Source organism: Sphaerodactylus townsendi, linkage group LG14 (assembly GCF_021028975.2).
Source record: "Sphaerodactylus townsendi isolate TG3544 linkage group LG14, MPM_Stown_v2.3, whole genome shotgun sequence".
Lineage (NCBI taxonomy): Eukaryota > Metazoa > Chordata > Lepidosauria > Squamata > Sphaerodactylidae > Sphaerodactylus > Sphaerodactylus townsendi.
The window spans coordinates 6,493,523-6,520,569 of NC_059438.1; the positions used below are offsets into that span (position 1 = coordinate 6,493,523).

The 27,047-nt window shown below is 44.5% G+C and overlaps 1 protein-coding gene across 1 annotated transcript in view; it reads left to right on the top strand.

Annotated features, from left to right (window-relative positions):
* Positions 1-19,439: 19,439 nt before the first annotated feature.
* Positions 19,440-27,047, top strand: part of LOC125443749 (galanin receptor type 1-like) — a 31,470-nt gene continuing 23,862 nt past the window's right edge. The window contains exons 1-2 of the mRNA XM_048516049.1: positions 19,440-19,517; positions 26,795-27,043. Coding sequence (XP_048372006.1) covers positions 19,440-19,517; positions 26,795-27,043 — 327 coding nt within the window. The remainder of the gene's footprint in view (positions 19,518-26,794; positions 27,044-27,047) is intronic.

Below are 27,047 nucleotides of genomic sequence, written 5' to 3' on the forward strand. Positions count from 1 at the left end.
TTATCCCCTGTTATAGAGGCTCAGGCTCTTTTGGCAGCCAAGTTATGCATTGAGTTGGACATTCTGCATGGAACCCTATCAACTAAGACTTAAATCCCTTCTCTGGTCTGTGACTGATAGCACTGAAGCCCCTCAGAAGCGTGTATGTGAAGTTTGGATTTTTTTGTCCCTAATGTACCACTCTTTTACATTTATCTACATTTGAACTGCATTTGCCATTTCTGGAGGCCCCACTCACCCTAATTCTTATCAAAGGTCCGCATTGGCAGCTCTTCTTCTGCAATCCTTTGTAGGTTCTCTACCCACCCTACATAATTTGGTATCATCTGCAAACTTGGCCACCACGCTACCTGCACCCCTACTTCCAGGTCATTTATGAATAGAGTTAAAGAGCACTGGTCCCAATATTGTGATCCTTGGGGGGGACACCACTCCCTACATCCTCCATTGTGAGAACTTCCCATTTATACCCACCCTTTGTTTCCTCTGTTCCCTCAACCAGTTTGTGTAATCCATAGGGAGGGGACTTCCCTCTTATTCCTTCATTGCTGAGTTTTCTCAACAGTCTCGGTGAGGAGACTTTGTCAAAAGCCTTTTGGAAATCCAAGTAGACAATGTCCACCGTTCACCCCCTGTCCACACATGCCTGTTTCTACACCCCCTCAAAGAACAACCTGAAGTAAGTTTGTAGGAAGACGAGGATTTGCTCTCTCTGCACCAAAGCCATGCTGGGACTCTTTCTCATGCAGGTCTTGCTTTTCGTACATGTTTTATAATTTTATCTTTAATGATAGATTCTACTAATTCTACCAGAAACAGATGTCAAACTGACTGGCGCAGCCATAATTCTCCCTCGGGTCCCCCCCTAGATCCTTTCTTAAAGATTGGTGTGTGACATTAAGGCCATTCTCTCCAAATCTTCAGGGATGGAGCCTGATTTCAGGGATAAGTTGCATATTAAAGTGAGAAGATCAGCAATTTCTATGCTTTGGAGGCTCTTCATTAAGAACTCTTGGGTGAATGCAATCTAGGCCAGGGGTTTTGGCAACATTTAAGGATTTATCAATGGCTGCCAGAACTTCTCTCCTTGTCTACCACACTATCTTTTGCTAGTTCCTCAGATTCAGCCTCCTAAGAAGCTTGGTTCAGGTGGCAGGAATGTTCCTCACCTCCCTCTTAAGTGGGGAAGACAGATGCAAAGAATTCGATTCAGCTTCTCTGCAATCTCCCCTGCCATCTCTTTAAGCACAACTCCTCTTGTTCCTTTGTCATCTAACTTGGAGCTCTACCGCCTCTTGCCTGGCTTCCCTGCTTTTACAAAAGCATTTGAAGAACTGTTATTTTGTTGCTGGTCTTGATGTTCGCAGCCATGCCTTCCTAGCATAACTCCTTTTTTTGCCTCCCCTTACAGCTAACTTTGCTTCTCTCTCTTGCCACCATTTTGTGATTTCCTCTCATGAGCTATTTCCTCTCTTATCAGTCAGAACTGAACTTGTCCATTTTCTAAAATACATTTTCTTTTTTTTTCTGATAATTTCCCTCAACCTCTCTTACATTGCTTAACCATGGTGGCTTTCTTTTGGACTGCGTGCTGCCTTCTCTCAACACCTGTGGAACCACATTCTCCAGCTGGGAGCTTTTTATTACTGTGTTTTTAAATAACTAACTCCAAGCATCCTGGACGAGTTTTGACTCTCATTTGATTTTCCTTTCAGCTTCCCCAAGCGCACTATCCCCTCTTCTATCTTTGAGAAATTTCCCTTTCCTGGAAGGCTTAATGTGTAACTACATTAGTAGTTGCCACTCTGTCTCGCATGTTGAGATACTGAATCTGACGACAGCATTGTAGGTAAACGCAATTGTTCCTATCGCCTCAACAACACTTTGGACTTCCTCTGCACCAGGTTCCTGGGTCCCACATAGAATTAGATCTAGGATCACCTCTCCCCTGGTTGGTTCCACAAACCATCTCCTGCTCTAAGCCACAGTCAGTCAGCATATAATCCAGGGAATGCTCTCCTTTACTATGAAGCCACGAACATGCATTTTTTTCCAGCTCTTATATGGGGATAGTTAAAATCACCCATTACTCACCCTCACATTTTTTGTTTCTTTTGTTGGCCTCCTCTAATTCCTTTTCTTTTTCCATCTCAGAATCCTCCTTTGTAGTACTTTGGTCTGGGGGACTTATAATATATTCCTAATATTAAACTGTCCTTCACACCTGGTATTGATATCCACAGTGTGATTCTGTAGGGGGAACCAGCTCCTTGCAAAATTGTCTATTTCCATGCTTGACACTATGCTCTCTTGCTGATGTAAAGGGCAACTCCACCCCCAATGCTCTGTCCTATCCAGCTTCCTATAGAGCTCTGTAGCCCTCTGGAGTATAACAGCATCCCACTGGTTCCCTCCTCGATTCCCCACCCACATGTCTCTATGTAATGCCCACTATATCAAAGTCCTCCTTCCCCAAGAACTCTGTACCTCTAAGCTCCCCCCCATTTCTATAGGGTCTAATGCTTCTACTATTAAAATTGTATAGAGGGAACAACCTGTATGCATTCTGTCTCTGTCCTTAACCATGGGATTTATGTAGCTTTTACTCCTCAAGTCTTTTTGTAGACACTATCCCTTGTCACATGCACATTGCTATGTTCCTCGCTTGTATGTGGTTGGATTTAGAAAAAACCTCCTCTCTCTGTCTGCATCCCCATAAGATACTGTATTCCTAAGACCAAAGTCCACCTCAGCTCCTGTCGGCTTTCCCCAGTGATCAAGTTTAAAAAGCTGTTCTGCCACCTTTTTTTAATGTTGAGCTGTGCAGCCTGGTTTGTCCCTCTTGGTTAAGATAGAAGCTCCGGCCCCGCTTGTGGCCACAGGCCTGCCTTGTCCCAAAAGGTTCCCCAGTTCCTGGCTCGACAAACCTGAAACCCTCTTGCCTCTTACACCACCACCTTCTCATCCACGCATTGAGACTCCTGTATCTCCTCGGCTTGCCTATGGCTCAGCTCTGCTCGTGGGAACTGGGTTAGCATGAGAATGCCACCCTTGGTGTCCTGGACTCTCAACCTGTTTCCTAGCAGCCTAAATTTAGCTTCCAGAACCCTCCCCGGCTACGATTTCCCAATGTCGCTTGAAGTGCCAATATGGGACCACAAACTGCTGACTCCACCCCAGCCACTGCTCTAAAGAAGCTCATTCTAGACGTAAGCGTGACATCCGTGAACCTTCAAGCATCTGTAGGCAGGCCAAGAGTCACCATCACGGTCATCAATGCCTACTCGCATAGGCCAACCCAACTCTCTACATTTCTAATGATCTGAGATCACTCCACTCACAAGGGAGCTCCCCACCTCCAATCCCGAGGGGTATCCTCAGCAGTGGCGTTCCTGCTCTAGGGACAGGGGTGCAACCCTATAACCCGGGCGGCGCTCCCATTTGGTCACTTGGGGGGGGCCCAACATTTCAGGGTTGTCCTTTGTGTGTTTTTAAATCTCTTAAGTGTTTTTTTCAATCCGGCCTGCTCAGCAGGCGTATTGTGTTAAGGCTAGCGGCACCAAGGAATTTCAGGGTACCATCCGAAGACTGTCCTTGATGATATATCACCCAAATTTCCAGTGATGTTTGTTCAGGGGAAGGCAAAGTTATGGAACTCCCCAAAGCAAGGGGGGTGCCCCCATCCCCATTGTTTTCAATGGGAAGCTAACCTGAGATGGGGTTGGTCTACCCATTTGAGGGACCCTCATAACTTTGGTCCCCCCCTGAACATAACTTCACCAAATTTGGGTGGAAACTATAAGAGAATAGTTAACAGATGACACCCTAAAAATTTTGGTGTCACTAGCTTTAAAAAATACATCCCTTCCAGGCACCCCCCAAGAAATTTTGCTCAAGAGTCTTTGTTTTGCAGTGACTTTGGGCTCCATTGTAGCCAATGAGGAATTTCTGAGTATGCTTGTAGCGCAGGCTGCACATTTTTTTGAAGATAGAGAGGCACCAGACTTTCAGGGGTGGCTCCAGGAGAGGCCTCCTGGCAATAAAGCATCCAGGTTTGGAGACCTTGCTTCTGGGGGGTTTCCAATTCTTATGGGCCCCCAAAGGAAACTTATTTTTGTTTCCCCTGGCTTCCTGCACATGAAAGCTCCTGTGGGCTGGAGTTCTCCTCAGAACCTCTCCTCAACTCCCCCCCCACTCCAGAAGCTAAAGCTCACCAAGCTTGGATGCTATTACTCAAGGCAATTCTTTGGAGCCACCTTTAGCCAGAAAGTCTGGTGCCCTCTATCTCTCAAAAAAAAAAAATGTGCAGCCTGTCCCCAGAAATTCCCCATTAGCTACAATGGGAGCCGAGAAGTCACTGCAAAACAAAGGGGAATCTTGACGGTAAATTTCAGTGCTGCCTGGAAGTTTGGATGTATTTTAAAGTTAGTGACACCAAAAAAATTTCTGTGGGTATCATCTGGTAACTATTCTTATGATGTTACCACTTCCAAGTTTCCAGTGAAGTTATGTTCAGAGGGACCTCAAAGTTATGGTCCCTCAAAATGGATAGCCCCTCATCTCAGGTTAGCTCCCATGGAAAAACAATGGTAGGGATGGGGTAAGGCATTCCATTTTAAGTATCCATAACTTTGCTGCTCCCTGGAACCAAACATCACCAAACTTGGGTGATACTCATCTGTGGGCAGTCTCTGGATGATGCCTTGGCGAAATTATGGTGCCACCAGCTTTAAAAAAAATGCACTCTTGCAGGTTCAAAACACTAGTAAAATTCCCCCCCCCACCCAAATACCTTTGCATTCATTATTTGTTCATATTTGGGCAGGACATAATTGGACACAATTTTTTGTCCAAATGTGCTCCAAATGTGCCCAGATTCCAGCCGCATCTGCTATTTGTTCTCATCTAGAATCTCCAACCCTCAAAAGTGATGCTTTCTGTTTCCAGGGTGAGGGGAGAGATCCACTCCTAAACAGGCATCACTTTCAATTTTGTTTACAACTGGGGACCGCAGGATTTCCTCCCTCCCTTTAAGGTAGATTTCCAAAGAAGAATCTAGAGTCTCCTAGCTTTAAAGCCCACCATTGAAAGTGATGCTGTTTGGGGGGGTGGATTCCACTGGAGATGTTTCTTTTGTGAGAGATGATGCTTTGACATTTGTTTGGTAAATGTTTCCTTTGCTTGGGGTGATTTGCTATGAGATTTACATGCTTAATAATGAGACTTGCACTGGCTTGGAGTTGTTTTCTCAGGCTAACAACCTACCTCATAGGGTTATTTGCTGTGGGATTAGGAAATTAGGGAAAAGAGCTGGTGGGGGAGAGAGCCAGCTGTATGTTTTGGCTGGGAGTGGGAGGTGTTTTGTGAGCTGGTACAAAAAATCGATTGTTTGGTCATGGTAGGAGGAGGGTGGGCCGCCTACACGCCGGGCAGGTGGGGGTACACCAAACTCAGGTTTTGTCCCCGGGCGCCAGTTTGCCCTAGAGTACGCCCCTGATCCTCAGTGCGAGAGGATAGCTGATCACCAGTTAAGGAAGGGGATCCCATCTAAAGGGAGCATCTTCCTCACCCTCAGACTGGCACCCTCCTCGGCCCCTAAAGACCTTCCATTCTCCGCCATGACATCTGAAGAGATGTCACCTTTTGGGAGTGGGACCCGGCTGTTAAGTCCCCTCAAAGCCTCTGTCTCGTCACCCTCTGCCTCCTTTCTCCAAGCTTCTCCAGGTTCAAGCTTTCACGGCTTGGCTTTCAAGAGAATCCACACTGCCCTTGGTGAGTTAGGAGCTCATTGCAGTGAGGGTGCACTTTTACCCACGACTTCTCCTGTCCTAGTGGGCAGATAGTCATACATGCTTGACAACTCAGTGCAAAACACTGGAAAGCCCTCCCCCCCCTGTGTTGGCTTTCTGCCTTCATATCTGATTTGTTTAGATATTTAAAATATTGGAAGCTTTTAGTCAAGTGCCTCTGGAGCTATCTGCATCGCATTACTATCTGTCAAATATGTCCTTATTGAATTTAAAAAAACAAAAAAATTAAATTAAAATTGAGCTGCCAAGTAGGGACAAATTACATACAGGCCACTTCCTCAGGACAAAAAAAGCCCCATCTCTTAGGACAAAGAGGAACAAGAGATGAATCCTCTGTTAACCCCTTTAAGCCCTGCACCTTCCAGATTCAGCAGGCCTTCAGCTCACAGTGGAGCCTTACATAAGGAGAAAAAAAAGAGATAACCCCTGTTAAAATACACTGTTTTAAGAAGCTGTGGCTCTTTGAGAAAAGCCCTCCAAAAATGAACACCTCAGCAGGTCACTCTGCTCTTTCCCCTGGCCAAGTCTCTCTTCCCTTTCTGCTGCTACTCCTCTCTGCTGGTTCCAGAGACTGAACTAAAGCGTAAGTGTGCCTAATCCAAGAGTGTGCCTAATCCTAATCCTCAGATAAGTGTGCCTAATCCAAGAGTTGTTTTGACTTCCATTTTGGGTTGATAGTTCTCAATAGCAGAAATGGAGGCTGAGACATTTTTGAATTGCCACTTCACGGTATAACTGTGCTGTAACTCCAGAATGCCCATGCAAAAGGGGGAAAGGGGGGGACAGTGTTGTTCTTTTGCATCCCCAGATGACATCTCACCACTATCAGGAGGATAATATGAAAGCCATCAGTAAAGCATTTGGAATGAAATTGCAAACTGAAGAGACAAGGGGGCAAAAGGAGGTGTATGGGAATGATTTGACCACTGGGAAAATCTGTGGTAAACTGTTCATGAGGAAAAGGCCTTTGGAGGTGGCTGGAATTTTTCAGGTTTGGGCTTAATAGACCCCAAGTTTTTTTTAATATCTAAAAAAAATGGTGGACTAATTCGGCTTGATCCAGATTTTTTGAAAATTTTGGGGTCTATTAAACCCAAATCCCCCAAATTCCGAAAAAATGGTACACGCCTCTATTGTACATCTCTAAAGGTAGTGTCTGAAAAGGGCTCTTGGGAATCTTTCTGTTCACCTGAACTTTAGTTAGACTTAAAGAAGAGTGTTGGATCTAGAGTTTAAAGTCCTTGATGTTTGGGAGTGGTGCCTGGAGAGGGTGGAATTTGGGGGAGAAGGAGTTCAACAGGGGTGAAGCCTCCAAAGCCGCCATTTTCTTCAGGGAGCTTCACTCATCGTTGTGCCTGAAAACCAGTTGGAATTCTGGGAGAATTTCAGGCCTTGATTGGAGTTTGGTAACCCTGTTTGAACTTGGATACTATTCCTGTTTGGGCAAAGTGAAGTGGAGTTTCAGAAGAGGTGAAAGTAAAATTATTGTTATTATTATGAAAATTATTATTATTTCTTTTCCCACAATCCTTTCAGACGAAGCTTTCCAATACATTAGTATATTTATTGACAGCTTGGCTGTTCTTTCCTCAACCCAATATCATCTTTGGCTTTGTTGCTTCAAAAACAGTCTGCGATTCTCCAGGGTTCCTTTGCACAGTTGGAGCTCCAGACTATCTGAATGCATTCCTAATCAGCACCTTCAGAGGAGTGAAAGAAATGGGGACTGGAGGCTTTGATGACTACATTTCTCTTGGTTGGAAAGCATGCATCATGATCGGCATATGAAATAAAGTTTATTGATCCATCTCATTTGATGGAAAGGGGGAAAGGAGCAGTTACACTACTCCCTTTTGGAGTTGCTGAATCTGAATAGAGATCAGCTTGTCATTCCTAGAACAGGGGTCTGCAACTCAAGGCGACCGGAGCCAAGCATCTCCTTTCTAGCCTATACACTGCGGCTCTGCATGACCTTGGAGGTTGGAAGGAGGGAGTAGTGTGGGCGTGTCCCTCCAGTCCTCCAGAGCAGCGCTGGAAGGAAAGGTGAGTGGAGGAGCCAAACCAGAGGCGGCTCCATGCGCAGCCACCTCTCCAGCACAGTAGATCTTCGGGGCTGTGGAAAATGGGTCCAAATGGCTCTTTGGGTGGTAAAGGTTGCTGACCCCTGTTCTAGAAGATCTTCAGGGCCCACCTGGAGGTTGGCAGCCCTACTTTCCAGCTAACAAACAGCACTAAGCAGCGTATCCATGCCACAAGACTAAACACAAATATAAGGGAAGCAGATGTTTCCACTGTAGTTTATTCACAATAAATACACCACAAAAAGCACCATGAAGTGCAAAGAGAAAATCATTGGAAATTGTCAAGGGGATAAGCAGCACAGATCCTTGAAATCTTCAGCTGTGCAGAAGAACCGGTGTTTGAAACAATAAGAAGAAAACAAGGAACGATTCTATGGCTCATTAATTCCAAATGCCATCTAAAGAGGACGTAAAAGCAGCAATCCCGTCAGCTACAGCAAAGTCCTTTTCCATTTTCCCCAAGGACTCTTCTTTCACACACTCTCCAGTGCAATCCCGATAACTGATGAGTATCTTATCAAAGCGTAGAACTGTAAACCACTGATTCCCAACATGACACCCATGGGCACCATCGATTCTGCTGATTTGCTTTTCAGCATCCTCTTTCTTCTTTCCCCAAAGTACCTCTTCCTCAAAGGAAGAAAACCGGTTCAGGCCTTTCTCCACTTCATTGGAGAAGTACTTCAGAAGAACCCAAGAACCATCATTTTTGCATCTTCAGGAAGCTGCTGCATCAGGAAAATAGTTCCTTGCATCATAAGACAATGATTGGCTTTGAACCTCCCAATGTTTTGTGATGGGGTTTAGCCCGCATGGCCGCCATGTTGTTAAAGCGCCCACTACCTGTTCTCAACATCCCAAAACTGTCCATAGACTCAACAAGATTCAGGATTGTTACTTTAAATCAACGGGAGACAAGAGTGCCAAGAGTGGAAACTTTTCAACTTATTTTTTAAAAAATGCTTAGGTTCAGTTTTATCTCACCTTTTCATCAAGGTATACATAATTCTCCCCTCCTGCAGTTTATCCTCACAACAGCCCTGTGAGGTATGCAAGGCTGAGAAAGTGACTGGTTCAAGGTCACTCAGCAAGACTTCGTGATAGCACAGGGTTTTGAGCCTGGGTCTCCCAAACCCTAGTTCAGCACCACAATCACTATTCCACACAGGTATGGGCATGCTCAGCTTTAATGGAGTGAGGTTTTTAGTGGTTCTCATTTATGTATTATTAATTTTTTTACTGCCCACCCTCCACAATTATATGTATTTAACAGTCCCGAAGAACGGTACACTCCTTCTATCTGGGATGGTCGTCCTCTTCCACCGAGCGCGCAGCTTCGGGAGGGACGCACATGGAGCGGTGAGGGTGGTAGGGGACACCCGCCTAGCCAGCCAGATCAGCTGAATCAACCCTGGCGATCAATGGGGTGACAGATGTCACAGCCAGATCGCCCTCACATATTTTAGTCAAGCTGTTCTCCTTCATTGACCAGTATGGAATAATTCCTGAAACCTGGCTCTCATCAATTATTGTGCCAATCCATAAGAAAGGACCAACGAACAGACCAGAAAACTTCAGACCTATCAGCTTACTATCAACTTTAGGGAAACTCTATGCAAAATATCTTGAGAGCAAACTAATGACATGGCAAAATAAAAACAGGATTATAGGTCCAGAACAGGGTGGATTTAGAGCCGGGAAATCTACAATTGACCACTGTCTCACTCTCTCTTTTCTTGTGGACAAATATACCAACCAAGGACAAAAGAAACTATACGTAGCATTTTTGGATCTGAGTAATGCCTTCGACAGTGTCTCTAGGACCCTTCTCTGGTCCAAACTAGACCAAATGGACATGGATCCTCGTTTATTCATGCTAATCTGAAATTGTACAGTGCAACCTCCTGCCAGGTAAAATTGAACCATTCGGCTCACTCTCCAACAAAATACCTACCTCAAGAGGGAGTCAAACAGGGGTGTGTGCTGGCCCGCACCTATTTAACTTATATATAAATGACCTGTAAGACCATCTCAACACGGTAGAAGGACATCCACCGAAAGCAGGAGGCCATCCTATTCCATTGCTACTGTATGTCGAATGATACTGCTATTCTATCGCAAACCAGAGTCGGCCTTATGAGATATTTAAAAGCATTCTTTCAACTACTGTGATATAAACGAACTGAAGGTTAACTACGAAAATCCAAAATAGTAGTTTTCTCAACTCGCTGGAAACAGATGACATGGAAAATCAATAACATCCATCTTAATCAGGTCAAATCTTTAAATATTTAGGCCTAAATTTCCAATATAATTTCCAGTGGTCACTACAAAGATCTTGCTCCATAACTTCCGGAAAAGGCCGCTATCAGGTATCGCCCAATTCTATTACGGGAAGGGTTTTCAATCTATCATTGCTGCCCCTGAAGATTTTCCAAGCAAAGGTGATTCCAAGAGACTCTTACTGGGATCCCCATATGGATCAATGTTTTCAACTCAGAAATTGATCTAATCCAAGCATCATTTCTGAGAAGAGTAATGGGAGTCCCAATAGTATCACCTTCTCACTACTCTGTGTCTTGAATGTGGACTATCCACAGTCGAAACCCTAAGCTTGATTTTCACACAAAAATTCTGGCTCAAGATCCACTTTAGATCCAAGGATGACGACATTACCATACACCTACTTAAAGATAATTACGTCTCCAAATGGTCCAAGGCTATTACCAACAAAATTAGGAGCATTGGAATAGATCTAACTGTCCTTCAAAACAGCAATGAGAACTTTATCTTCTGCCAAATCAAAGACAGACTGAAAGATTCATGAACGCCAGGGCTTTCTATTCATCCAAAATTCCTAGTCTGTTCTCCTCGAGCTTTGGGCATCCTTCCCTGGCATGGAGTTTTAGCCAATTACCTAGCAGCTACTTTACCGGTTGCCCAATCGCTGGCATTTATGTTAGCCAGATTCAACAGTCTTCCTTCAGCCTCTACCAACGGAAGGTATCACCAAATTCCAAAACAACAAAGACACTGCCGCTGTGGCTCCATTGACTCTCTTACCCATGTCCTCCTAGAGTGTCAAATAAATGCAGATGCGCGTCTCAGATTAATTCACCCTTTACTAGTGGCGAGGAAAATTTCTAACCCTACTGTTGCCATATGTTTTCTTCTTGGAGATTACAATGCTCATACAACATGTATGGTAGCTCTATACCTGACAACCATTTTAAAGTGCTAATTTATTCTCATTTTATTACTTTTAACTGTATTTTTTAAATATATACATATATTATACCAGTACACTAAACCAAATTGGTTTTTTTATTATTGGGGCCAGAATCAAATTTTTAAATATAATATATGATACATAAAACAAACGTAGAACTTCTTATAAAAGATAGGTATCGTCTCCAATCTGTCTAATCTGCATGGTAGGATACCTATTGCTGTATCATTTTGCTTTTAACTTGCTAAACAGATCTATTTTTATTGCAATTTTATATTGGATTGTATTTTTGCACTGATGTGTAGGGGTATTTGTTGTCATTTGCTCTGGCTGTTTCTTTTTAAAAAAGGAATCTGAAGTGATTTGAGCCCCTTGGGGTCAACCGTCAGGTTATGTGGTCTGTTTCCTTGCTGCTGAACTATACTTGAGACTGAAGAATGTGTCTGTGTAAATCTTGATCTATTTATGCCTATTAAAGGTTAATAAAGATAAAGATAAAGATATTTAACAGTCCCATTATCCTCTTTCCTACAACAAGGTGGGAAAGACCAGTTTGGGCCAAGCTATTTTCCAGAGAACGATGACTTCAGACTTTCTCTCCAGAGGGCAATAGCCAGCTTTCCACACTAGGTGGGGCTGCAACATTTCCACGGCGTGACCGGACTCCTAAACAAACTCAGCCAATGTGGATCCAAACCCCAGGCTAAAGAAACTGACCATATTTGCTTTTCAAGTTAACTCCCTTCACCCCTTTTAAGCATTTGGCCTTGCTTAAATTCATTGTAGCCAAAAGGGAAGATTTTTAAACTATTTGCTTATTTTACAAAGAAATTTCCATTTTTTTAAATAGAAGCTGCTGCATCACAAATTGAAACCTTCAGTTTACATAATGCTAAAAGGACCAGAACGTATGCAAGGAAATTGGAACTGAGATGAAGCCAAACTAGCCCTCCAGACGTCAACATGTTGATTCCTGTGGCATGGTAATAGCAGTCACAATCTGAGATGCTTCTGTGCTCAACAAGGAACTGTGCATGTACAAAACATACCTGGAAGTATCCAGGACAAAATTGGAACATAAAGAAACAAAAACGTCTCTTCCTGGCTCATTGTTGCATTCACAACATCCCCTTGAGTTTATCTTGCAGGCTTGCGATACTGCAAAACTGCTGTGAAGGATAAGCCTATTCTGCACAACACAAATACAACGGTTTGAGGTCTGAAAATAAAATGTTTCCAGCAGGAATTTGGCACAGCTTTTTGCTCAAAACATTTTGAAAATGTTTTGTTTTTCCTCAGAACATTGTATTTTGAAAATGCTAAGCTAGCAAGTTTTCCCCCCTGGAACATTTCCAAAACATTTCCTACCTGGTGAGCAGGACACATTTTATTTTTCCTGCCCAAATGTAAAGCTTTCATTTTCATTTTGTTGTGTCCACCATTTTGTGCCACTTGTGATTCGCGATGCCCATCATTTGCAGAGTTTTTCTCGGGGAGGTTTCCTCTACTGGCATTGCTGCTGGGCGACACTTCATTGATTTAAGTGCATGAATCAACTCAGCTTTGCCTGCTGATTTCAGCAATATGTTGCTTTCTCTCTCCCTCTTGGTTGTTTTCAATGAGGCAGCTTCGAAGCTATGGAGACATGGACCAATTATACATGGAATGCTTACCTCAGGGCTCTTCACTGCTCAGGGGCTCTTCAGTTCACACATGGGAATTGAGGAGAACCCACAACTTGTGTGCCTATTCAATCATACACATGTCAGGGACCTGGACCCTATCTGTATACTCTGTAACATGTGAATCAAAGATCGGAGGCCTAGCATTGCAATTTACTTACTATGACAGGAAAGAAGAAGAAGAAGAGTTTGGATTTATACCCCACCTTTCTCTCCTGCAAGGAGACTCAAGGTGGCTTACAAGCTCCTTTCCCTTCCTCTCCCACAACAGGCACCTTGTGAGGTAGGTGGGGCTGAGAGAGTTCTGAAGAACTGTGACCTGCTCTTAACCACTATAACACACTGGCTCCCACTACTACTGAATTTACACTCTTCTTTGAAAAACCCCTGCAAGACTAAAAGATTCCCCCGAAGAAGCCTCTTGGGCGAAACATGTGGGAATGTTATCTGAGTAATAACATATATTTTTACCTTTGCACCATCATCCTTGGCCTTATTTTTATGTCCAGGAAATCTCCTTCTGCCATTTCCCCTCTTGATGCTGCTTGAATGAGTAGAATAGGGAGTAAGATGTTGATGTGTCAATGTTAAAACCACTTTAGGTCAGCAAAATCTTACAGCATGGGTGAAATCACTTCTGGGTTTTTGCCAGAACTCATGTTTATGCAACAGCAATGCCTTTTTCCCCATATCCCACCCTTAGAGTTGCCAGACTGAGTGTGACAACCAGTGAGAGGATTGGGGCAGCAAAATCAGGGGGATGAGCAATGGCAGTTGCATTATGACAACACTTCTGAGGAAAACCTGGAAGTGGCATAGGGTAGGTCTAGGAATTGCTGCAAAGTTCTCAACGATTCCTAGATTCACCCTGATGCATTCGGGTTTTCCCCAGAAGTGATGTTGTGATACAGCCAACATTGTTTTTTTTTTAAAAAAAATACTCTCCCGATGCCGCTAAAAGCAGTGATGATCAAACAGGATTGCTGTGGTAGACTTCCAGCGTGATGTAGTGGTTAAGAGCAGGTGGATTCTAATCTGGAGAACCGGGTTGATTCCCCACTCCTCCACCTGAGTGGCAGAGGCTTATCTGGTGAACCAGGTGTGTTTTCGCACTCCTGCATTTCTGCTGGGTGAGTGTGGGTTAGTCACAGTTCTTTGGAACTCTCTCAGTCTCACCTGCCTCACAAGGTGTCTGTTGTGGGGAGTGGAAGGGAAAGGAGCTCGTAAGCCAGGAGAGAAAGGTGGGATATAAATCCAAACTTTTCTTCTTCCTATCATAGTTAAAGGCTGCCGAATCTACCCACTCCCAAAATTTCCCCAGTTCCAGACATGCTCCTGGCATCACTAACAGCAGGAAATAATCCCCAGGGATTTTGTCTCTATGGTGAACCATTAACAGACCAAGATTTTTTATGCCAGTTCTCTAATAAACATTTAACACGCTTGCAGAAATCAAAAATTCACAAATGGAGACCAGTTGCCATTTAAATGAGACTTCCCACCTCGACTGATTTTGCTGTGACAAGCACTTAACTTGACCAGAAGCCGTTGTTACATTTTTTTTTGCTCAAAATATCAAGCTGTCCTCTGACAAGAGGGAACTAATAAAACACCACGATGCCTCTGTCTGCATTTCCATATCGCTGTGGGTGAGTTTTGAAGGGGTCAGAAGTTAATAAGACACGCAGCCTCGAGCTTGATGAAGTGCCTCATCTCTATGCGTGGACCCGATTAAAGAAAAGCACCGATTTCGTTTCTGAGGAGATCGGATAGGCAAGCAAATTTAGAGGGGATCGTGGAACCAGAGGGGTGGCAAGTCTCCTTCGTCACATTGTAATGATCACGAAGACTCATCTTGTAAGATGCCTTGAAACAGTGGCGTCTACAGAAAATGGAGCCCGGGGCAAGAACTGATTTTGTGTGGGGGCCCCCTCCACAGAGCATCCAGCACCCATCTTTTTAATACCTTTCAAGGTGCCTTGGATGGGGGCTCCCCCCCTTGGGGGGCTGCGCATGGTGCATTCTTTCAGCTGGTGCAAGGGCTCCTAAAGCCCACCCAACAGTTTCTCTCCTCCCTCCTGTGGCCCCCTCCCCTTCCCCTTTCCAAACACAAGGCGTCCCTTTGTATTCCTTCCCATTGCAGAGGCAGAAAAGGAGAGCGACGATGACGCAGGGGAGGCAGGAGGGCGGGACCCCTGCTTTCGCTGCTGCAAACCTGCTGCCCAGAGCGTGCTAGAATCTCATCCCAAAAGCCGCCGGTGTATTTTCAGCTGGTGGGACAAGTTGCGTTTCTCCCTCCTTTTCCACCCCTGACATGACTAAATAGCCAGAGCCTGGGGACATTTGACCCCATATGTCCCCCTTGGGCAGTACACCCCTGCCGTGAAGGCGGAGCACTCAATCTGTGCAGGGGCTCACTTTTTGCTTCTCTGCCCCTATCAAGGCATTGTTGGGTGAGGCAAATTCCATGACAAAACCAAGGAAAGTTTTCTATGCTGGTATTTCTTGGATAATAATTTTCTACCAATAGATATCCCGCCACTCTCCACTTGGTCATCGCTCTTAATTTTCATTTTGCAGTCTGTTGTATGGCTCACTTCTCGGGATGCCAGCTTCCAGGTGGAGCCTGGAGACCTCCCCCAAATTACAGTTCGTTTCCAAACTGCAGAGATCAGTTGCCATGGAGAAAATGGATGCTTTGAAGAGTGGACTCTACGGCATCACATCCCACTGAGATCTCTATCCATCCCAGACTTTATTCCAAGTATCCAGGAGTTTCCCACCCTGGACCTGCCTGCCTGCCTGCCCGCCCGCCCGCCCGCCCTCCCTCCCTCCCTCCCTCCCTCCCTCCCTCCCTTCCTTCCTTCCTTCCTTCCTTCCTTCCTTCCTTCCTTCCTTCCTTCCTTCCTTCCTTCCTTCCTTCCTTCCTTCCTTCCTTCCTTCCTTCCTTCCTTTCATTGTCAGTGTTTTAGAATTTCATCCACTCCTAACTATTATTATCTTCCTGGCAGTCATCCAATCAAAATCCAAAATCACTGGCAAATGAAGAGTGCAATGGGTATAGGCACCCCTTCAGCAGGCAACAGTTTCTCTGGAGGCCAATTTGTGGAGCCCAGCCAACACTGTACTAGTCCTCCACTACATTTCAGCCAACTCTAGCTAAGAATTCTTTAAAAGTTCTCTCAGTGCTCTGAAACAGCTCTCTCTCTCTCTCTCTCTCTCTCTCTCTCTCTCACACACACACACACACACACACACAGAGAGAGAGAGAGAGAGAGAGAGAGAGAGAGAGAGAGAGAGTTGCCAGTCACCTGGATTAGGTCAGGCCAGCTTTCTGATTTGGAACCAATGGCAAGACAAGATCTCCATTTTATAGCAGGAGAACAGAAGGCAGTCCGGGGTGCGCATTCTTGTCCTCTACTGGGTCTTCCCTGAATCCAGTGTCATGTAGTAATTCAGATGAGCATCTGGAAGACCAAGTTTTGAATCCCTACTATGCTGTGGAAGCTTGTTGGGTTAATTCTCTCTCAGCATAGACTCAGGCTGTAGAACAACTTCAACATTTGCTCAGTGGAGCGGCAAGGCAAAGGCTAATAATATTAATTGATAGTAATGATGATGATGATAATAATATACACTGCATATTGCTAAAGGCCATTCTGCATCTCTACTAGAGTACACAGCCTTCATTTACTCTTGAATAGCTTATTCTTTGTGGATTAATAAGGTGGTTAAAAGACATCCTTGACGAATGTAATTGTCCTACACAATATGTAATCAGCTATTCAAAATACGCTGTAGCAACTGCGGTGTCTGCAAAATTGCAACCTTTGTACTCGGCTATGTGAGGAGTGTTAGAAATCATAATACTCAGAATTTAGAGAGCATATTGCAAGGGTATATAGAAATTCACTACAGTTACCAATTCCAGCTTGGGAAGTTCCTGGAGATCTTGGATTGATACTTGGGGAAGGCATTTTAGGGTGGGGGGGGGATCTCAATGCAAGATGTCACTCTAGGATTTCTGCGGCTACTAGACTCTATGGTTGCACTTCAGATGCTTCCATATCCTAGGTAAATGGATTTCTATAGTCTGGAGATAGTTACAACTCCAAAAGAATTCCAAGTTCCACCTTGAAACTGGTTAACCCTACATTTCATGTAGCTCAAAAATCCTTACAACAGCACTGAAGGGCAGGCTAGTGTTATAATATCCCATATTGCAAATGAGGCTGGATTTCAATGTGAGACTGTCTAAGGAAATTGCACTTACCCTTGGGATTTTACACTCACCTGGTGTCTTATTTAAACTGGACTGTTTATCATGCAAAATACATATGGCACAGTGAGCCAGTGTAGTGTAGAAGTTACAGTGTTCAACTAGGATCCAAGAAATCCAGGTTTAGAATTCCCATTCTACCATGGAAACTAGTAGGGTGACCTTGGGACAGTCACACACTCTCAGCCTAAACTACTTCACAGGGGTATTGTGAGGATAAAATGGAAGGCAGGGCAATGATGTAAGCACCTGTGGCTCCCCATGCAGAGTTGCCAGTCTCCAAATGAGGCCTGGATATATCTTCCTATAGCAACTAGGATTGCCAAATCTGGGTTTGAAATACCCGGTGATTTGACAGGCCGAGAGAGTGGAATTTAGGGAAGGAAGGGATCATGGAAGGGTATAATGCCGTGCGGTTCACCTTCCAAAGCAGCCCTTTCCTCCAGGAAAAGTGGAATAAATGTTTGAAATAAATACATAAATTAAAAAAACTTATTTTATGTAGTTTAGAGATCAGTTGTAATTCTAGGTGATCTCCAGCCCCACCTGGACATTAATAACAAAAGACCTTCAGACAAGAGATCAGTTCCCTCAGACAAAATGGCCGCTTTAGAAGTTGGACTGTACGACAACATTATACCCTACTGAGCTTCCTCCCCTTCCCAAACCCTATTCTCCATATAGGCTCCATTCCCAAACCTCCAGGCATTTCCCAACGTGGGATTGACAAGTCTAGGAGCAAAGTGGGGTAAGCATGAAATAATTAAAATAAATCTGGCCAAGCAGACAGGGGGCGAGAAAACATTGCCTTGCTTCCGGCTATTGACTGAGCTTGGGGTGGTAGAACCATTCTGTTCTTCCAGTTCGGAAGACCTTAAAATAACACACTTTATTTTTAGCAAACAAATCTGAGCAATTGCCTGTAGCTCCACAGGAATCCCAGTAGCTCATGTTCTCTCCTGAAGAACAGCCAAGCCAACTCAGGTTAAGCGACTGCAGTTAGGTGCTTTGTCAGACTAACATCCATTTAATGACTGGGACAATATTTACCAAATGCAAAAGCTAAACAGCTGCCTTGCAAAAGCAATATCATGAATCCTTTGGCAAATAAAACATGGTACTAGGAAGTATCAAAGTAGCAAGTCAGAAATAAAGCAGCTTACCTCCCTGCCTACTTATGTAGGTGCAGACTCAGCCACCTAACTGGAATTATGCTAGTGTAAATGGCCAAGGAAATGGCCAGGTAATCTGGAGTTTTTGAGATCTTGTTTCATAAAATGTTCATGTAGACATGAAGAAGAAGAAGAAGAAGAAGAAGAAGAAGAAGAAGAAGAAGAAGAAGAAGAAGCAGAAGCAGAAGCAGAAGCAGAAGCAGAAGAAGAAGAAGAAGAAGAAGAAGAAGAGTTGGATTTATATCCCCCCTTTCTCTCCTGTAAGGAGACTCAAAGGGGCTTACAAACTCCTTTCCCTTCCCCCTCACAATAAACACCCTGTGATGTAGGTGGCACTGAGAGAGCTCTGAAGAACTGTGACTAGCCCAAGGTCACACAGCTTGCGTGTCTTTCAGTGCACAGGCTAATCTGAATTCCCCAGATAAACCTCCACAGCTCAAGCGGCAGAGCGGGGTATCAAACCCGGTTCCTCCAGATTAGAGTACACTTGCTCTTAACCACTATGCCACTGCTACTCCTAATGGTCTAATGTCACTCACAGGTAAGGTCATGCAATTTCTAGTGCAACACAGCTGATTTGGAAGTACCCTCACTGAGTTCAATCAAAGTGTACTTTAGAGCCTAATTTCGGGGGGGGGGGTACTCATGGGAGCGGCAGGCTGGCTGATTTGTCCTCCCTGGGGTATCCTTTGGACTTACCAGAAATATGTAGGCTTTACACGGGGCTGGGTACAAGAATGGTTCTGTCCCTTTAACAAAGACTTAAATATGTAGCAATGGGCAGTTGAAGCTTTTTATAGCATGGAGGTAGATAATATCACATGGTGAAAACTATCCCGTTTACCCCCTGTTAAAGGCATGACATTTTTCCCAGGTTGTTCATACCCCAATTTTCTACTCATGTGTAAACTGCACCCATACCTGATATATCCAGTAGACAATACCAATATGACTTCCAGATACTTTGCCAGAAATCTGACCCCCACCCCATTAAGGTTCTTAAAATCCTATCCAAAGAAAAATCTCTCCCTCCAAACAAAAGATCTATATATGTCCAGAAAGATGTGGTCTATATTTCTTGGTATCTCTCCTTACATTGATTGTTCCTTTCACTATCGTTAAAATCAGAGGCAGAGCAAGGGGAAACTACGCCTGCACCTCTGCCACAGCGCTGCCTGCCTATGCCATGCCCCGGAACGCCCCCGCCGAGACCCCGCCCTGGCCCAGCCATGCCTCTGCCCAGGGCATCACGCCCCCTTGTCCTGTGGGCACTACGCTACTGCTTAACATAATCTATTGGCATCACTTCACCCTCCATACTATCTTACCTCCAACAATGTTTCTGGCAATCGCTTACATCAAATGAAAGGAACAATGAACTGATATGAATACATAAGAAAGAAAGATGGAAAAGAATGAAGACATTAGTGGATGCAGGGACAATGAAACAACAACCCAGCTGCTTTTTCAGTGGTTCCACAGAGACCCTGTTAATGGAAACTATCTCATGTTCTGTTTCAAGTTCTGCTGTTTTGGTTTCCATCACCCTTGGAGAAGTCCACTTAACCATTGTCCCATCTCAATAGTAAGGATACTTACTACATATTTCACTGAAGCACTGTGAAGGGCCATATATGATTTCAGAGTGCTTTTGAAAAAGTCTGATGATGGAGTCTCAGTGGCACCGATAATCAAATCCATGCAGGAAGAAAAAAACCCAGAGGCCCTTCAGAAATCCTATTCTTCCTTGGTACTCAGGTGAACAGTATCTAAAAAGTCCAGTGCTGTCTGTTATATAATCCTCTACCACAGACACAAGGATTAGTTTAGGCCTAGAAACTACGCCAGCCAATGTAGGTGGCTCTGTTGAAGCCTGCCATGGTTCTTCTTACCATGAAAGAAGAGTACATAAAATGGAGGCGGTACAATCTTGTTAAATCTTTGAAGCAGAGTGAACTCTGGTTACTATTTGGATGGGAAACCACCAAGGAAATCCAGGGCTGTTACACAGGGGCAGAAAATGCCAAACTACTGTTTGTTTGTTGCTTTGAAAACACAATGGGGTCTCTGTAAGTTGACTGCAACTTGATGGCATTCCCCCCCCCCCCCACATAATGGGACAGGGGTAAAGATCTGCCATTTTGTTTCCAACAGTGTCTAGGCAGAAGGCAGCAGCCTTCTTCTGTTTTCCCTCTACGCTGCCTTACTGCCTCTGAACATGGAGATTCCATTTGCTACTCATGATCAATAGCTATTGATAGATATATTCTACACAGATGTATCCAGCTCTTTTAAAAAGTCACAGGCCATTTATGGGCTTGTGATCTGCCCTGCAATGAGCCTATATTTCCTTTGGATCAGTTTTTTGGTTGTGCTCACATTTTCCCCCTCCTGAACTCACCATGCTGCAGATCAGATAATCCGCAGTTAGCAAACGTGGGCAAAGTGCTGCTTTTTTCCCCTGATGGTGCAGGAAAAGTCAAGCAGACCAATGTGCACTTGCCTTCCTTTGGCTTTTCTGCCTCGCCTCGCCTTCTTCCACCCACCAGGATCAGTTCCATCCACCCCTTTGCCAGCATCAATGGTGTATTTGGGGGGGAGGACAGAGGGGGCAGACAACCCAGGTGCCACTTTCAAGCATCATGTGGTGGGCGCATTCAGCTGGTCACCCATGCATCCCCCCAAGAGCAAACAGGTCCTTGTGGGACAGCACCCTCCCTCTTGGCCCGGCAGCAGCAGCCTGCCCAGGGCTCCCCACAGAGCATAGAGGCGGGTTCCTAATTGACAGCAATGAGAGAGAAGCAAACTTTGCCACAGCTTCCACACCCCTGCTGCTTGCTGTGTCAGCAATTTGGAGTGGCAGGGAATGTGGAGGGGTGGGAGGAGAAGCCAGTGCAGCATGGCTAAATACCACTGCATTCCGGTACACAGCCTGGAGCCCATCATCAAGGTCAAGAGCAAGGCGAGGGTGCTTGCCCAAGGGGGTGAATGGGAAGGAGGGGTGAGGAATCTGTTGCTGCCTCCCCTAGATGGGATCTAGATCTGAAACCTTCCCAGTTCAGGAGTGGTTTTTTTAACCCAGCAGTTAGCTCCCTCCTTTTCCCCACTGAGGCGTTCCCACCAGGACTTTCCTTTGAGACTTCCCTTCCTCAGCAGGGCAAGCAGCTGACAGTGCTGACCTAGAACCCTGGACTTCTTTGGTGGTCTCCCATCCATGTTCTAATCAGGGCTGACCTTTGAAGATATGGATAATATACGTGGACTGGATGAAAGAAGCTCGAGTCAATGAAGAAATATGGGAGAAGAGGCTACAGAGAATGAACTTACTGCTGTTTGTGTGACAAAACTATGAAGAAGAAGAAGAAGAAGAAGAAGAAGAAGAAGAAGAAGAAGAAGAAGAAGAAGAAGAAGAAGAAGAAGAAGAAGAAGAAGAAGAAGAAGAAGAAGAAGAAGAAGAAGAAGAAGAAGAAGAAGAAGAAGAAGAAGAAGAAGAAGAAGAAGAAGAAGAAGAAGAAGAAATGGGGGGAGGGAGAAAAGGGGGGAAAGTATTGTTTGAAAATGTATGAAGAAGGAAATTACTATAAACTGTAAAATTCAAATGATACAATTAAAAAATTATTAAAAAATAAAAATAATCAGGGCTGACCCTGCTTAGCTTCCCAAGATCTGACAAGACTGGGCTAGCCTATGCCATCATCTCTATATTTTCTATGAAGAATCTCTAAGCAACCCTGTAGTCCTCCACCCCACCCCAAATCTTTGCCTGCCATTCTGTTCACATCCTGTCCTGAATTATAATAGCATCCCACCTACCTCTCCAATACACCTTAACTTAAGAATCTGGTTTTCTTTTGTAAAGACTCACGTTTATTTCTAGGCTGCTAACCTTCAGGTAGTAGCTGGACAGCTCCTGGAGCAGCAGTGGCGTAGGAGGTTAAGAGCTCATGTATCTAATCTGGAGGAACTGGGTTTGATTCCCAGCTCTGCCGCTTGAGCTGTGGAGGCTTATCTGGGGAATTCAGATTAGCCTGTACACTCCCACACATGCCAGCTGGGTGACCTTGGGCTAGTCACAGCTTCTTGGAGCTCTCTCAGCCCCACCTACCTCACAGGGCGTTTGTTGTGAGGGGGGAAGGGCAAGGAGATTGTAAGCCCCTTTGAGTCTCCTGCAGGAGAGAAAGGGGGGATATAAATCCAAACTCCTCCTCCTCCTCCTCCTCCTCCTCCTCCTCCTCTTCTTCTTCTTCTTCTTCTTCTTCTTCTTCTTCTTCTTCTTCTTCTTCTTCTTCTTCTTCTTCTTCTTCTTCTTCTTCTTCTTCTTCTTCTTCTTCTTCTTCTTCTTCTTCTTCTTCTTCTAGGAATTACAACTGTTGAAGCCTGTCATGGTTCTTCTTACCATGAAAGAAGAGTACATAAAATGAAGGCTATGAGGACAGGGCCCTCTCCTGGATGACAGAGCTCAGTTCCCCTGGGGAAAATGGCTGCTGAAGTCCCTCACCTTCTCAAACCACAGCCTCCACCCCCTGCCCCCACATTTCCAGAAATTTCTCAACCCAGAGCTTGGCAAACATTTGACTCTAGAGCCATTGGGTGCCGACTCCTGCTCTATTAGGTCTTAAGGGCCTAAGTAGGTTTGCTATCTAGGATTGCCAACTTTGGGTTGGGAAATTCCTGGAGCTTTTTTTATTAATACCAATGGATATATCATGAAGAACAGAGCAGGCTTTAGAATTCCCCACAACTCTTTATCTGGCTAGATGTACTATACAAAAATTCAGGAGGGGTAGAGAAACATGCTGCAAGGAGTGAGGAAAAAGCCTTTAATCTGCAGTTTGGAAAATCTCAAAGTGGAATACAGGACCCAGTCAGATTAGATAAGGGCAAAATAAATTTCAAGATGCATCAATGCTACTGTAACAGAGAAAACAAAAACAATTAACCGCATCCTTTGAGGGCAGCAGTGACTAGCGCATCTGGCTAATGCTAAATTAAAGGGTTTCAGATGAGCTGATCTACATGTCTCCAAAATGCTCCCTTGGCCCGCAGCAATGAGGAATCGCCAGATCACATGGCTTACAGCAGCGACAAAATGGTTCTTATCTGCAGTGAAAAGTGCAGTATGTTGTAGCACAGTGTTAACCCCCATTGTAAAAAGGTTCTCTTTCTACCAGAGCACTTCCACAGGAAGAATGCAGTGGTCTTTCTACTGCTTTGCATGTTCCACTTCCACATTTCCACATTTCAAAGACAGCTTTCTCCAATGTTAGTTGTCTAGTGAGGAGGGAGTATTAGAGAATCTTCAAGGTATTGGTGCTGACCTTTAAGGCCTTATGCGGCCTGGGACCCTCGTATCTTCGAGACCGCATCACCCCATATGTCCCTGCACAGCCTCTCTGTTTGGTTGAGGCCAACTTACTGGTGGTCCCTGGCCCCTCAATGATGCGGCTGGCCTCCATACGGGCCAGGGCCTTTACGGCTCTGGCCCCGGCCTGGTGGAACACTCTTCCTCCAGCTGTCTGGCCCCTGCGGGATCTTGGTGAGTTCTGCAGGGCCTGTAAGACGGAGTTGTTCCGCCGAGCCTTTGGAGGGACCAGCTGCTGAAGGTGCCCCCCCTCTTTTGGCTCTTTACATCTGGGCCCCTCTTTATCTAATGGGACTCGCCATCCCTCCCTCTTGGGGAGGATTTTAAATATGGGGTTTTGTTGGATGCCTCTTACTGTTCTTATCACTGTTTTTAAAGGTTTTAGCAATTATATTTAAAACTGTGTTGGCTTGATTGTACTGAGATTTTATGTTGTACACCGCCTAGAGCCCCTTGGGGATGGGGCAGTATAAAAATCTAAACAATAAACAAACAAACAAATAAATCCTAAAACAGATCTAATTCAGAACAGCATTCCAAAAGCAACAGGTTGTCCCAGCTCAAAAACTGGTCCCAGTACTTTAAATGTTACTCTTCAGTTCAAGATTGCTATGTAAGGGGATGGGACATCTTCTGTCTCCAGTAACCATTGCCCGCCAGTACTCCTGCAACCAGTGGATGAAAAAATAAATTGAAAAGCACCTGTTGACGATGGCGTGACATCACTTCTGGATTTCCTCCAGAAGTCAGTCCTCTCTAGGAATCACTGGAAACTCTATGGTAATATCATAGCATTTTCAACAATTCTAAGAAAAAAACTTTCACTGACAGTGCCCCAATGTCCCCACCCCACCCCAAGTCTCTCACAGGTTGCCAGTCACAGTCACAGCAACCCCACTTTGGCACCTTCTATGCTTTGCAGATGCATCTGTTATCACAGATCTTCATGATGGAAGCCATAGATACTACAGCACCCATTGATGTGTTTTTCAGGCACTCACTTCCTTCTTCCTCAAAACAAAGAATTAGTTTTAGTTTTTCCTCTTCTCATCAAAGCAGAAGATGAATCAGAAGAGTCCATGGGGGCTCTAAGTATGCAAGGAGCACCTATTCAAAAACAGCTGCCTCTATTATAGAAGTTGGCTCATAACCTCCCACCAACTTATAACTTGCCTCAGTACCCCGTGGCAACCATTCTATGACTGGCCTTAGGGGCAATCTCTCTGTGGTGTGCTGATTGCCTGTTCTCAGTATTCCAAAGAATCCCCTCAGTCTCAACAAGATTGAGGACCTTGGTTAGCTAGTAGCCAACAGCTATCAAAAGCCATTAAGCAAATGACTGTCGAATCATAAAATCATAGAATCCTAGTTGGAAGAGACCACAAGGGCCAACAAATCCAACCCCTTGCCATGCAGGAACACACAACCAAAGCAAACAATACAAAAGTCTTGGGAGAAAATGCTTTCCCACATTGATGTGTTCAAAACATTTCCATCTTGGTGGGTACCAATTCTTGCCAAACTTTTCACTCAGATTAACAATACTGGCAGTTTTCCCAGTGGATGGAAAACCAGCATAATTGTCCCTATACATAAAAAAGGAGACAAAAATGACCCAAAGAACTATCGCCCAATAAGCCTATTGAACACTGCCTCTAAAATATATGGTAAATATCTCCTTGGAAAATTAGAAGATTGGGAAATTGAGAATCACATATTACACCCACAACAGGCAGGATTTAGGAAGGGACAAGCTACAGTTGATCACTGCCTTTTACTATATCAATTAGCTCATTCAGCCATAAGAGGCCCAACGAAAGCCTTATATACGGCATTTGTTGATTTGGCCTCTGCTTTTGATTCAGTATGTAGAGAAAGACTCTGGTGGAAATTGCTGAACACCAATATGGATAAACGCTTACTTTTCCTTATTAGAGAGCTGCACGAGGATACATGGATCAAAGTCAGAGTAAATACATCAGGCTCTCTAACAGATGGGTTTAGAGCAGGGAAAGGAGTCAAGCAGGGCTGTTTACTTGCCCCCATTTTATTCAATCTTTATATTAATGACATAATTCCTAAGCTGACTGGCCATGAATTTGTTGCCCCCTCGCTAGGAAAACAGAAAATTTCAATTCTGCTTTATGCAGATGATATGGTCCTAGTTTCACTTACAAGGAATGGTTTAAGGAGACTCCTATATAGTTTGGGTGAGTATTGCAGAGAGGAGGCCCTCTCCATAAACTATTCCAAAACTAAGGTAATGGTGTTCAAGAAAAGACCAAGAAAATACAGTTGGAACATCCATAATATTCCTATAGAGCAATGCAATTATTTTAAATATTTAGGTGTTACATTCAGTCCTTCACTAAATTGGAATGCCCACTTAGCAGTGGTCAAAGCAGCTGCCCATAAATCTGTTGGGGCAATATTGAGATTTTATCATACAAAAGGAGGTCATTTAGTTGATCCAGCCCTAAAAATCTTTAAAACTAAAGTTATATCTATGTTACTCTATGCTACAGAGATTTGGGGATGGAATGTCCAAGTCCTACATATATCAGGAGGATTGTGTCAAAATTATGACCATGCTTGAATAGCCTCTATTATCAGACTAAGTTCTACACATGGGCAAGCTTAAGACGTCATCTCCGTCTTCTTCTTTAATCTATATTAATCCCAAATAATTCAGATCACCTCAACGTTCCCTGCCCCCTTGCCTCTTCCAGGCTCACATTTTGAGGGGTTTCTGGCCACAGCCTCCTCCTCCTCTGTGATCTACAGCATTGCCACACATGATGCATATAATTTAAAGCCTTTTGTGTCTTGAGCACAGGTACATGCTGTTAGTGCCAGCAAGAAAGCCAAGGAGAACCATTTGAAAAATCATGTTAACCCATGGAGATTTTGCAACTGCAATGCAAAATGTTTGGGGGGGGGGCAGGATGGACGTGTGTGAAAGCACCCCTTCGTGTCTCATCTGCACCGCAGAGAATGAGTGCTCTTTCTCCTCCCCCTGGCTACAGAATGAGAGGAGGAGGGGCTGGAAACAGCTACTGCTGCTGCTTTCTTCAGTCCGGCACACAAGCTTCAACAGCAGCTCCTCTGAAGCAGACTTAAACCAACAGCCTCTGTATTATCAGGGGTTGTTCAGACCTCACCCTGTTGCTGACCTTTAGATTCCAGAGACAGAGACTGGTGGAAAGCAACCTCAGGCGATACTACCAAGCTTCCTGGGCACTCGTCCTGTTGAGTGGACACCTTTATTGACTACCAGACTGGAGAAAGTATCTGGAGAGACAGTTTCCAGGATCCGACAGGTGTCCGTCCTGGAGAAAGAGCAGTCTTTGGCACCAGGACTCCCAGAACTCCAAAACCTCCAGACAAACTCAGCAAACTCGTCGATTACCAGCAAGGTCCAGGGAGAAGTAA